The sequence below is a fragment of the Protopterus annectens genome, chromosome 8.part0 (assembly GCF_019279795.1).
Source record: "Protopterus annectens isolate FY-2018-M chromosome 8.part0, PAN1.0, whole genome shotgun sequence".
In the NCBI taxonomy this organism is placed as follows: Eukaryota; Metazoa; Chordata; order Ceratodontiformes; family Protopteridae; genus Protopterus; species Protopterus annectens.
Genome location: NC_056741.1, coordinates 221,005,058 through 221,018,475, shown reverse-complemented (window position 1 = coordinate 221,018,475; position 13,418 = coordinate 221,005,058). Strand labels below are relative to the sequence as shown.

At 44.5% G+C, this 13,418-nt stretch overlaps 1 protein-coding gene across 1 annotated transcript in view; it reads right to left on the bottom strand.

The window, feature by feature from the left end:
• Positions 1 to 13,418, bottom strand: part of LPCAT3 (lysophosphatidylcholine acyltransferase 3) — a 709,408-nt gene that overhangs the window by 356,432 nt on the left and 339,558 nt on the right. The window contains exon 8 of the mRNA XM_044079698.1: positions 9,442 to 9,528. Within this exon, the coding sequence (XP_043935633.1) occupies positions 9,442 to 9,528 (87 nt within the window). The remainder of the gene's footprint in view (positions 1 to 9,441; positions 9,529 to 13,418) is intronic.

Genomic DNA, 13,418 nt, shown 5'->3' with positions numbered 1-13,418 from the left:
AAGCAGCTTACAAACAAGACTATCTTACAACAAAGTGTGAAAGTAAAAGCTTTGGATACCTCACGCCAGCCCCAGATGCCCAAGAAAAAAAAAGAGAGAGAGAGACAGTAAAGAAGATGGTGGGACAGCAACAGTATTCAAACATATATTATTATGGTGAGCTCCTATCTTCATTTAGATCAATGTTGCAGTCGTCTACAACACTGGAACGATTCCCAGAGCTCTAGGAATGCAGGATGATGGTCAGAACTGTGGACATTGTGTAGCAAGCCTTTTAAGATATCTCTACCAAAATGTGCTTGCCTTGGAATGAATAGCCAGCCTGCAATATTTCATAAAGGTGTGAACTAGTGTCCAAGAAGCTGCTTCCATACAGTACTAACTCCTTTCAAGAACCTCACCATTGTAACAGAGAAAATAAACCTGAAAGAGGAGGAAAAAAACACTCTGGCTGGGAAGACTCTTGCAAATGAAAGCAATTCAAGATTTAGCTTTGGTAATTGAGATGGCCAACAGTAATTTAAAGGAAAATCTAAACACACAAAAGGAATGCTAAAGGAATACATAAAGTCAAGAAACAAAAGGTTGGAAAAAAAACAGAAGCCTTAACTAGCCACTTGAGATAAACTGATACAACTGGAAAAGGTCAAGGTGACATGAAAAAAGGCTGGCTGTGCCCACTTTATGTTTAGAAGGACACTGAAGAGACTAAAAAAAGTAACTATAAGCAAAACAGTTTTTTTTTTTTATCAGTGAGTGCTGTACATGTTAAAGACAATAATGCAAGAAAGGCCAACCCCATTCTAGAAAGATATGCTCCGCTACTGAAGGATTCCTGAGACAGCTCGTAAGGCATCAGAATAGTCCGGCTTAGTTTGTCCGCTAGAATGTTGGACCATCCCAGAAATGTGCATTGCTACCAGAAAACGACCAGTGGAGATCGCCCATTCCCAAACTCTCATGACCTCACGACAAAGGGGGTAAGATCAGGTCCCTCCCTGTTTGTTGATATACCAAACCATTGACATGTTGTCTGACTGGACTAGACTGCAATGGTTCTTACAGCTAAAAAGGCATGAAGGGCCTGCAACGCTAAAAGGACCGCCCGCATCTCCAGAATGTTTATATGCAAACTGGTCTCGATCGGGGACCAATTGCCTTGGACTGTCCTTCACGAACAATGCCACCCCCACCGTAGTTGGGAGGTGTCTGTGGTCATTGTGGCTTGGATAGGAGGTGGAAAAAAAGGTAGTCCCTCCAAGATTTCCGAAGACTGCATCCACCAAAGAAGGGACAACCTGCAGATGCGGCTGAGGTGTATTGGGTTCGACAATGGGAGATCCAACCAAGACCACTGCACTGCTAGAATCCACTGTAGAACTCACATATGTAATCGAGCACATGGTAGGAGTGTTATCGTCACTGCCATAAAACCTAGGGCCCTTAAGACAGACTCTACTGAGGGAAGGTGAGATCGGAAAATGAAGGTGACATGCATCCTTAAGTTTCGAACTCTCTCCAAGGTCAGGAAAACTTTTGTCTGTAGCGTGTCGATCCATGCCACTATGTATTCTATCACTTGGACAAGATTCAGAAGAGATTTGGCTGTGTTGATTGTAATCCCTCGATAGTGTGCAAGCTTTAGGATATAATGTCTGGTCCGACAAAGTAGATACTTGGTGGGAGAAGTAAGGAGCCAATTGTTCAGGTAAAGGTAGACCTGAATCCTCTGAAGCCTCAGGTGAGCCCCTATTACTGCCATCACTTTGGTGAACACCCTGGGGGCTGTGGTGAGACCAAAGGGTAGGGCTTGAAACTGATAATGGATTGGCTCCTGGCCAGAAGTGGCAAAATCTCCTGGAGCTTCTGTGCATCTTTATGTGATAGTAAGCATCCTGGAGGTCGAACGAGCACACCCAGTCGCTCTCTTGCAGGTATAGCATGATGGACTGTAAAGTGACCATCCGGAACTTCTCTTTGGCAACTGACAGGTTCAGAGTCGACAGGTCCAGAATGGGCCTTAAGTCCCCCATCTTTTTTGGCACCAAAAAGAACCTGGAGTAGATGCCCAATCCATACTGATCCAGGGGAATGGGTTAGATGGCTTGTTTCTTTAGCAGCTTGGAAACCTCTAGTGCTGCTTTCTCCCTTTGCATGGCTGGTATGTCTGGGAGGTGTTTGTAAGGTGTAGGAGGAACCACAAACAGGATCGAATAGCCTCTGGAAATTATCTGAAGCACCCAATGGTCTGATGACATGGACTCCCATGCCACCGGGTGCAATGACAGGCGACCCCCGACTGCCTCCAGAGCAGAGCAGTTGGGCAACCCCTCAGGGTTGCTGTGCGGGCCTGTCCGAGAACGGTTCTTGACACCCAAAATTCCTCAGACCCTATCTGCCTCTAGGCCGGCGTCTATCCTGTTCCCCTCTACCTTTAGGGAAGAAGAGCCCTCAGTGTCCCGGGAATACAGAGGCTTCCAGAACCACATCTTCTTTTGCCTTGCTGACTCAGAGAAAAGGATCTTTGCGGTGTTTGAGAAGCGGATTCTGATGGAATACATTGTCATCCTGTCTTTCTCACTGTGGACTAATGTGTCTCGGACGGTCTTACCAAACAGGGAAGAGCAGTCACATGGGGCATTCGCAAAAGATGTCTTGAAGGGTTCTGTGAACTGATATAATCTGAGTCAAGTGTTACACCTCATGGACACACCAGACCCAGCCGCCTTAGCCACTCCTTCAGTCACATGTGAGAGGAGTCGCATAGACGTGTTTGAAACAGCTGTCAAGGTAGCCTTCCTCACAGAGAACGTAGCCCTGTCCTCCTGTGACATGGACTTTGGTGGAAGACTCAGCCAGCATGCGCTGTAGTCTAGTAACGTGGGCCAGATAGTTCAGTACCCTGATAGAAAAGGTCACTGACATACAAACCCGCTTCCCTAGGTGATCCATCATCCTAGACTCACGGTCAGGATGATGGACTGAGGAACTCTCTTGGGCTAGTTCCTTTTTGGTGGCGGCCACTACCACCATAGCGTCTACAGAGGACCCTTTATTCCAAGCCAGTCTGTCTGAAGGGGGGGGGGGCTTAATATTTTGTCCAGGCATTTAGGGATTGGTTCCACAGTGTCCGGCTCCTTCCAAGCCCGCAAGGTGACCAAGTCCACTAAAGGATCCACGGGAAGGGACACACAGGAAGTAGACAGGTATGTGCTGAAAGCCTCCAGGAACACGGATTCGTCTGAGGAAGGTTTTGGGGTGGACCAACCTCCTCGATGGCATAAGATTTCCATGATGTCTACGAAGGAGACATCCCCGGGAGGTGATCTGGAGGAACCTACCCATCATCCAAATCAGTGTCCTCTGTGAGGGACTCCGGGGAAGAGTCCAAGTGCATCCTCTTGCATGTATGCTTGCGAGGACCCTCTCCAGTGGGGCTTTCTGGAGGGAACTCGCAAACCACGTTTTCCTCAGGGGGAACTGCCTGGGGCTCCTCGAGCACAGGCTGTCTCTGTGGTAAAATGATGGGATTCACACACAAAGGAGAAGGAGTCGGGGTGGAGTCCAAAGATATAGTCAGGGGCATAGATCCATTGGAAAGAACCCTTTCCACAATGTTGAACGCTAACGTTGAACGCCGAGGGAGAGCAAGCTTCCTGGGACACCATTAAAAGAACTGCTCTCCCCGGATCAGACGTGGGAATCGGAGCCGGGCCCGAAGTAGATGGCGCTCCGAGGAGGGGGCCGTGACCAGACAAGGTCAGAGCCGATGGAAACAGCTCCACCCCCCCCCCCGGATCCGACACCCAGGCTCTGGCTCAGACAGCCAGTCGGATCCAACATGCTCCAGGCAGCTGCCGGAGTTGAGGGGACAGGTACAGTCGGCGCTGACCCCCTGACTAGGGGCACTCTCTGATCCATGTACTCCAAAACCGGGGGTCGGATCGGAGAAGGAGATAAAGCTGTAAAAAAGGGAAGTGAGCTCCCCCCTCCAGAGGGAGGGGGGCCGGCAAGACTCACATCTGAATTTGTGTGTGAATAAATCTCTGCATTATTTTCTCCATGACAACGTCAGAGAGACTGCAGGTGGACCGCGATGAAGCCATGGACTCCTTCCTGGCGGGTCAAAGAACCAAGGCTCTAGAGGGTGGTCTGGGCTCCTCCAGCTCCGTAGAAAATCTAGGAGATCGGAGCCGATGGGAGTCATGGTAGAAGGGAGCAGGCCCTTCGTAACTAATTTGGCCATCCAATCCTGAAGGGCGCGCGGGTTAAAACCTGTGCAAACACAGCAGTCTGTGGCTAAATGGGCCGCACCCAAACAAAGCACACAGAGTGTGGCCATCAGCAGGTGACAATTTGTGGCCACACTCAGTGCACCTTTTGAAAACTTGTTTAGGGAGAGCAGACATATCTCACTAAACCACAAGAACAAACTTTCAAAAAACACACTCAACTCACCACACACTCAGACAAGCACACAGAAGGCTAGGGGGGGGGACTAACTACTACAAACGACCTAAAAACTAAAACAATCCCTAAACTTGATGAACCAGCGAGAGGGAGGAAGAGAGGAAACCTATACGACCAAGCACACACACAAAAAACACTTTGAAAAGACTTACAACTTGGAGCTCAAGAATCACTATACATTGGATAGCCGCGGCAGACGGGATCTGAGAGTTGGAAGGTAGTGGTGGTGTATTATGGATAAGGGGAGGAGCTTAGAGCAGATGCTTGTGAAGTTGTCGGCTCGGGTCTGGTACCCACAGGTTGAAGATCAAATGAAGTAAACTACTTCAGACGCATCTTTTTACTTGGTGCAGCTCAAGCTGACTGATGGTTTGGGCCCTGAAGTTTTTAATGCTGGCTTGTGGTTATATCCTTGGCCAGATATAACCCATATAGCTAAGTTTACTACAGCAGTTGTAGGACTAACATTTTTTTTGTATTAGCAAAGTTGCTAGCTATTTTTCCATTAGAAAAGGCTTTCAATGGGAAACAGGAAGTCTATAGGTGCAAGCCATCAATTATAGGAGGGCAGAACTGTGTGTTGTAGGTGAAATTTACAAGGATGCTTTCATTCATCTGCAAAGTCAATGACTGTGTTTTGTTTTTTTCAGTATCAACTTAGAGATAAGAAAAGTCCACAAGTGTAAACAATTAACCATGAGAGGTCTGAACACACTCTACTGAGTGAAAATATACAAGGCACAATTTAACCATCATTTATTTATCACAAAAAGAACACTGGCAAGTAATTCAGTGCAAAATAAATGAAGTTTGAAACTGTTGTACAAGTAGTTGCCACTCCAGAAGCCTTAATACACTAAACTGTGCACTGTTGTGGATTTAAATATACCAGTGCATGTTATCTTAGGGCAAACATTTGAAGCTTCCTGAAAACATGGAAGCTGTTTTTTTTCACTTCTGGGAGGGGAATACAGATGAAAAAGAACAGATAGTGTAAATTGGGGAAAAAGGCTGTAAGTCGTATTTTAGGTCCTGCTTGTTCCGTCCTCATGATGGGGGGGGTGCATCCATCTCCAACTGCACCGTAAGGAAAACCCTCATCATACAATCCCAATCTATCTCGAAAGAAGTTATAAGGAACCAAATGAACAAAACGACAATGTCAAAGGTGGTTGAGATGGGATTCTCAGATGACATTCAGCTCAAAAGTCTGTCTGGAGACCTATCTGGAGTAACTACCAGCTTCCAAGGAAGGTGGAGACAATGAAAAGGGAGACTCTGCCCCCTCTTTCGCTTAAGTTTCTGGTCTCTGAATCAGCAAGAAGTAACCCCACAACTGAAAGCTTACTTACAGGGTATGATAAATCCCTAGGAGAAAAGGATTTACAGACTGAACATTCCGCATATAAATGGTCCACTTCCAGGCAAAACTCTTGGGTGTCATTTGGGGGGGGGGGGGCTGTGCCTGTATTTTCAGCAGTTAAGAAAACTCTTGGGTACACGGGTACTACTACGCTATTGATCCGGGAGGATCTTTAGATACCTAGCCATACATTCCCAAAATGTTTTTAGCTCCTATATTTTAAGAAGGAATAACCCAGAATTCTCCTTATCCTTGTTTTAGTAACAAAGAAAATAACACAGAGACATATAAACACACAGCCAACAGTTAAATCACTGTAAAACAACTTGGTACTTTAAGAAAAAAAATTTAACCTAAGATAAGCTACTGCAATAAGAAATGTTAACCATGACTTAGCAAGCCAGTGACATGGTTGACGGTACCTGCAGTAAAGAACGCTGATAGAAAAGTAAACAATGAAGTGAAAGATGAAGAGACAACCAAGTAAAGAAGAATGTAAAACGTATTTATATAAAGATTTGAAGAAATACATTTTCAATTTAATATGTGGAGCACTTAGCTTACAAAAGCCTACATCCAATTTCTGTGGTGGCAAATATCAGTGTAAGCTTCTATTACAGGTGCATTAAATGAAGGAGAAGGAGGAAAAAATTGAAGCAGTTTGAGGATGAAACGCCAGAGAAGTGGCCCAAAAACCCGCCAGATTGGACAGGATGAACAGAATCATACTACTAAATGTCAAATGGGTCTGTATCACTTCAGCAAAAAATTAGTTCAGCGAACGACATTTTTGGTTCATTTACATCAAATGTTGCTGTTTGCCGAACCGATCATACTTGGATTGCAGTACAGTGAAGATCGGGAAATCTGTCCTTTCCCCACTGTAGTGCGATCTTGGAGATGGCATATATTAAGTAGTGGGGGATGCATCCCCCCACAACAGCGGATTTTGATGAACAGCATTTCCGATGAAATGCCGTTCACTGAACTGTCATTTTTATGAAGTGATATATACCCACGTCAAACATATGGCATTGCCAATCAAATGATTGGTTCATAGGTAAATACTAGGCTAGCTGCTATTGTGGGCCATTTTAAGTCTAGCCATTTTCCCTTCTGGTGCTTGAACTAACCTATCCCATTTGCGTTAGACTGGCCTTACCCATCCATGGTTAATATTCATATATTATAGGTTCATAGGTTTATACTAGGCTATCTGCCCTAAGGCATTTATAAGCCTAGCCCAAATTTTTGTGGCTTAAGCCACCCCTTATATGAAAAAATACTGTGCCCATTAGTTTGTTGTGCCTCTGTCCAGCAGTGACACAGAGATGATTCCCGGGGTAAACCTACGATCTCCCATCCACAGGTCAAGATTTCTCTTGAACAGAGCCAGCGAGGTGCTCTGCCTCACATGGACCGGGATTTTATTCCACAGCATAGGGAGTCTCAGTGATAAATCTATCCCTCCAGCAAGTCCTATTTATATCCGTGCTAAGGTTTAAGTCGCTTGCTCTAGTGGTTTTGGTGGATTTGGATTTTTTGAGGTGGAGCATGTCCATTAATTCCGGGTTGGACATGGCCTTGTATGTCAGGCACATGTCACCTCTGAGCAGACTGTATGCAACTGAATAGAGCTGGAGTTTCTTCAATCTGGCAGCATATGACAGATTTTGGAGTCCCTTTATCCTTTTGGTGAGGAACTTTTGGGGTCTCTCCAATTGCTGCAGATGTCGGGTGAGATACATCCTGAATGGGGCATTGTACTCGATCATTAGTCTGATAAGTGAAGAGTACAGAGGAACAATGACCCCACTAGATCTGGATGTGAATCCCTTCATGATCAGGTGGGCAATGTAGAAGGTCTTTCTAACCACTTTAGCAATGCGAGTGTCAAAAGAAAGGCCACTGTCAACCTGGGTCCCCAGGTCCCTGATAACCTCTTCTGTGCTTAGTGGATTGCCACCTATATGGTAGCTTGGGGTTACCTTGTTTTTCCCGAAGGGTATGACTATACATTTTTTGGCGTTTAACTTCAGGCCATGGCTCTGGCACCAGCTATCTGTTTCCGTGAGTCCCTTCTGAAGGATATCCGTGTCCGATGCACTTTCCACTATGGCCCAGTTTGCAGTTGTCTGCAAACTTTGTCAACAAAGTCCTCCCATGTTGGCCTGTACTTCTGAGAAGTAGATGCCGAACAATAGGGGCCAAGGACCGAGCCTGTGGGACACCACTTGTGACCGGCTTGGAGTCTGACATAGCACCAGCAACTCTAACCCTGTGGGTTCTGTCCTTAAGCCAGTTTGCAAACCATCTTGTGACATATGGGTTTACATTTAAGCTGGTAAGTTTTTCTACAATACCCGAGTGGGGTATTGTGTGAAAGCCTTGCAAGGTCAAGGTAGGCTGTATGGACTGCCTTTCCCTCATCAATGGCCTTGGTGACTGTTTCGAAGAAGTTGACCAAGTTCAAAAGGCATGATCTGCCCTTGACGAAGCCAAACTGGGTCAGGTCCAATGTCTGCAAGTCCCCTATATCTTTGTTTATGAGCTCCATTATGATCCTCTCCATAGCTCTGCAGACTAGACTTGTTAAGCTTATGGGCGGTAATTACCAGGGTCCGTAGAGGCACCGCCTTTGTGGAGTGGGACCACAGTTGCCGTACGCCACTCCTTGGGCACGTATCCTGTGGTAAGGCTGAGATTAAACAGCTGCCTTATGTGCGGGTTTAATTCCTCATTTAGCTCGTGTAGCACACAGCCGGGGACACCATCCGGTCCCATTGATGCTGTGTTTTTAGCTTTAGAGAGAGCAGCTTTCACCTGCGCATTTGAGATGTCTGGGAGGCTACACTCCGCTGGGATAGTTATCCCTCCTTTAGGGGGGGAGAGGGGGGTGAAGTTTGCACTGAACCTGTCTGCCAGTATGTTGGCAATGTCTGTGGATTCAGTGATTTTTGTATCATTTTGTACCATCAGTGAAATAACTGGAATCATGCCAAAGATAATTTGAAGGGAAAAGCATTTAGGCGCTGCCTCTGTCCAACAGAAGTACACAGGGCAGTCCTGTGGTAAACCGTTCATAGATCAAAGTTGCACTTTAATATGGACTGTTCTGTCAGAACTAAACAATGCTCATCTACTCTACTGCTTTTAGACCATTTTTAACAATGAAAAATGCTTTGCTGCTAAAAAGATGTGACACAGGATCACACAAAATAATTACTTGCCTATAGTGACAACCACATCAATAACAGAATAAACAGTTGCTCTACAATGTGTCATTCACAAATTAAACAGTGCACCTACACTGCAATAATTCCATAACTTCCTCTGGCTTGTTTTCCTGTAAATGATGCAACTCTGCTCTATGACTTTCCTCTTTAGCTAGTCTGCTCCTGCAAAGCAAGTTCTGCTCAGTAATCAATGGTCCTGTGCAAACGTATTCTGAACAAACTTATACTAGTAAATAATGTATAAAGTTGTAATTCCCACATTTTTTTCCCTTACTCAGATAGTACATGGTTCCAAGACCAGGTGCAACATCTGCTCTTTCATATGCAACTTAAAAAAATTCTGTGCAAACAGCAAAACATATCAGCACTTACCGCAATTAACCAGCAGCTGACATACTTGTAAAGAGCAACCTTGCCCCATGCTGCAATATATACACAACGGTACCAAAATGGCTGGTTCTGGGAGAGAGAAAAAAAGAGAAAATCACAACAAACACAAAAGCATTGTTCTATAAACATCTTTCTTTCAAAAACATTTATAAGTAACCCAGTACTTGAATCTTATCTTGTATACACCATGTACTAAAGACTTTCTCCATTTAAAATGTACAAATATACAAGACAAAAATATGCATTCTTTTTCTCCCAAACTGGTGGCAAAGCAGTAACTTAATCAGACAATGTATTCTTGTGCAGATATACTCACTATAACAGCGATCATCTAAGGGTGTCTAATGCTGCAGGCAGTCATATGGCAAACGTATTTAACCAGAGATGGACCATCAGATTCTCCATCTGATATTTTTCTATCAACAATATTCCCTAGGGGTAGGTGGATCCAAGGATACTCCCAGGAAGCAAGCACAGCTTAGGTTCATAGCCTAGTATACAACTATGAACCTAATGACAAACCAGGGTGCCTAGTCATGAAATCCAGACCAACTGTGCCCCTATGCATCATGGGCATTTACTAGGAGGACAAATGTTAGTTGGGAAGATTCTATAGGTTATGTGGGGGAGTATGTTACTTTGGGCATTACTTTCTATCAGAGATATGAAGGACAGACCTAGAGTGACTTTCTTATTTCTCATCCATTTGTCAAGGTAAAGCTCACTATGGACTCTGCTTCACATGGATGGGACCCTGTTCCAGGGCACGGAAATCCTCTCAGACACATCTGTCTAGTCAACAGATTTTTATGTTACAAGCAAAACTCAAATCCTTGGATCTAGTGGTTCTGATGCTATTCATTTTATGGATGAACAACAGGTCAATCAGAGCTGAATCCAAAGATGTCTTGTATGCCAGGCACAGATCACCTCTCAATAACCTGTAAGAGAAACAGTAAACAGATAAGGCTTTAAGGCAATTCATAAAGGACAGTGTGTTTATAACCTTTGTGGACATTATGATCCAAGATGGGTCAGGTAACAGCCAAATAAAGTGTCACCAGGACATTCTTGGACCCAAATGACATGCCCTTAAATTGAGTGACACAGAATGATTTGCTTACTACCTTGGCCACATGTTGGTCAAAGGCTAGAGTACTGTCTACATATGTTTCCAGATTCCAGACTACTGGGTCAACTCTTAGGGGTGTCTTATTGATGGCGTAATTAGCCTGGGTGGCAGTTATCTCAAAAGGCACTATAATACATTTCTTGGCACAGAGTGTTAGTCTGTGACATTAGCATTTACCTTCATGTAGTAGATGCCAAAGAGGCGTGGTCCCAACACACAGCCCTGAAGTATCCCCACTGATGACTGGTCTCTTAGAGGAAATGGAATCACCAATCCTGACTTAATGGGTCCTGTGTGTGAGTCAGCTGGCAATCCAGTGAGTTATGTAGGGATTTATGTCCAGTTTGGTGAGTTTGTTAATTATATCTGAGTGGGGTATTGTATCAAATGGCTTGGCCAGGTCCGGGTAGGTGGTCCGCACAATTTTCTCCTCATCCATTGCCTCAGTGACCTTTTCAAAGAAGTGCACCAGGTTTTATAAGAATGATCTTCCCCTTGAAAAAGGCAAACTGTGTTGGGTCCAGTGTCAGAACGCTGCCCATTTCTTTGTTGATCATTTCCATAATAATTTGTTTCATGACTTTACATACAAGACTAGCAAGACTAATAGGTCTGTCGTTTCGGGGGTCGATAGACGATCCACCCCTATAAAGTTGGATAACTGTTGCAGTCCTCTATTCTCTTGGTACAAAGCCTGTTTTGAGGCAATAATTGAAAAGCGATTCAAGTGCTCCAGACAGGTCACATTTCTAGCTACTTAGGAGGCATCCCAGGACATTGTAAGGATCCAGAGGCCGTGTTTTTGACTTTAGTGAGCACTGCCAGGACATGCTCCCTGTTAACAGCTGGGGGGTGGGGGTGTATGCTTGCTAATATACGTTTCATGGAGGGAGACTGGGGGAGTGAAGTTGGATACAAATTTGTCGGTCAATAAATTTGCTATGTCGTTCTGCACAGTGAAGGTGGCACCGCTGCCCACCAGTTTGGTATATTGAGGTGCATGCTGCCTTTGAGGTTCCTCTTCCTGTCTGTGCAGCTGTGCGTTGTTGCTGTGTCTTTCCCGGTTAGGGGTCACCACAGCGGAACTCTGGCCCACTAATGATTGGCAGTAGATTTTTACATGCCGAGTTGCCAGCTCTGACGCACAACCTTCAACGAAGGTATGCTTATTCACACGTCTCCACACAGAAGACGCTCTAGCTGAGAATCAAACAGGACAACGTCATACTGTGAGGCGACAACGTTACCGCAGCACCACCACCGCTGTGCGTAAGGCTCTGAAAACCTTACACTGTCAGAGCACTTTCTGTGGAATAAATCATGTCTTGGTAATGGCACAAATCTCTATATTCTCCAGAGTGAGGACAGCTTGTACGGTGATGAATTCCTTGTTTAGGCTCCTAGCATTGAGCAGTAACATCTTTACGTTTCCTTGGGTTTTATTTACTATATCGGTGGGTTTGTCAATTTGGCATTGCCTAAAAAAGGCTCTATGGGGTGGATAAAGTTTTAGCCAATATAAAGATGCCAAAGGAAGACAGGTGCAGACTATCCTTTGCAAAGCAACATGGTCTGCCAACCATGTCCTCCTATGCTGACAAACATTGAATCCCCCTGGAAAGGCACCAGAAACTAAGCCAATTATTGAAGTCAATCATCCTTTGCTTGTACTGTGGCATAATCTTTGATGAAGGTAGAACGCTGCACAATGGAAGGCACATGTTCAGATAGAACAATGTCTCTCTTCATATAGTCCAGGGAAGTACGGCTTAGGTCATTAACTTCCACGTGGACTATGAAAGAATCTTACCGATTTCTGTGGTGTAGTGACTTAGTGTGTGAGTAACCTGATGGATTCCTGCTCTAGATAAGCAATGGCCGTTTATCTTCTCCTTGTTCAGTCTGGTGAGTGGGGTATGTGTGTGTCATAGAATGGAAATCCTATGACAAGAGTTCTGGGAAATGTGTTGACTTACATTATGGGCTTTGTTCTTGGGAATCCACTAAGTATAGGCATATGTGTAATGGTTGGTGAATACTTCAGAGATTGCTTAGGATAGGTGTTGCAGTTTATACGCTTAGACAGTCTTTGAAGTTTGAAATGACTGCTTCTAGTGCCTCAGCATATATCAGTCTGTATGTGCTGTGGACACTATGTAGTGTCTGTGTTAATGAAAGCCTTGCTTGTATGAGAGACTTTTGCTTCTAGTGAAGTTGTGTATGTGCATCTCTTGCATACTGTGTTTATTACAAAGAATAGGACACAATATACACTAAACCTTTTTTTCTTGGCCAAGGAAGTGGCACAGAGACTGCATAACAACAACAAAAAAAGCTGCTGGAAAAGACTAAAGCAGTCATGAAAGCTTAACCCAACCTATGCAAAAATGTAATTTTACTAAATACTACAGACATCCAGCTACAGTAATGAGGGCATAAAACATCACTGGGTAATCTATGGAGCACATCAAAATGATCTTGTAACCATAATGTCAGTAACTGGTAAAAAGCCTCTCCTACAGCGATGATCCTATTACTCGATTAATTACCATCATGGTGAGTATACTGACAACTCTATGTTCAGCATACAGTTAACTGCTGTACAAATTTATAACATGACAAAGTATCAAACCACACATCCACAGCATCCCGAAAAAGGATAGACGGTCTATAGATATGCCTTGCAGGGTAGACAAAATATCAAAATCAACCTCTAGACTAGACATGCAATTTGTAATTTTTACAGGTGACTAGGTGGCAACCTCACAAACCCTCAGTGCAGATAGTTTTTGGAAATAACTGGGTGTGGTTTTGCAGACTTTTGTAG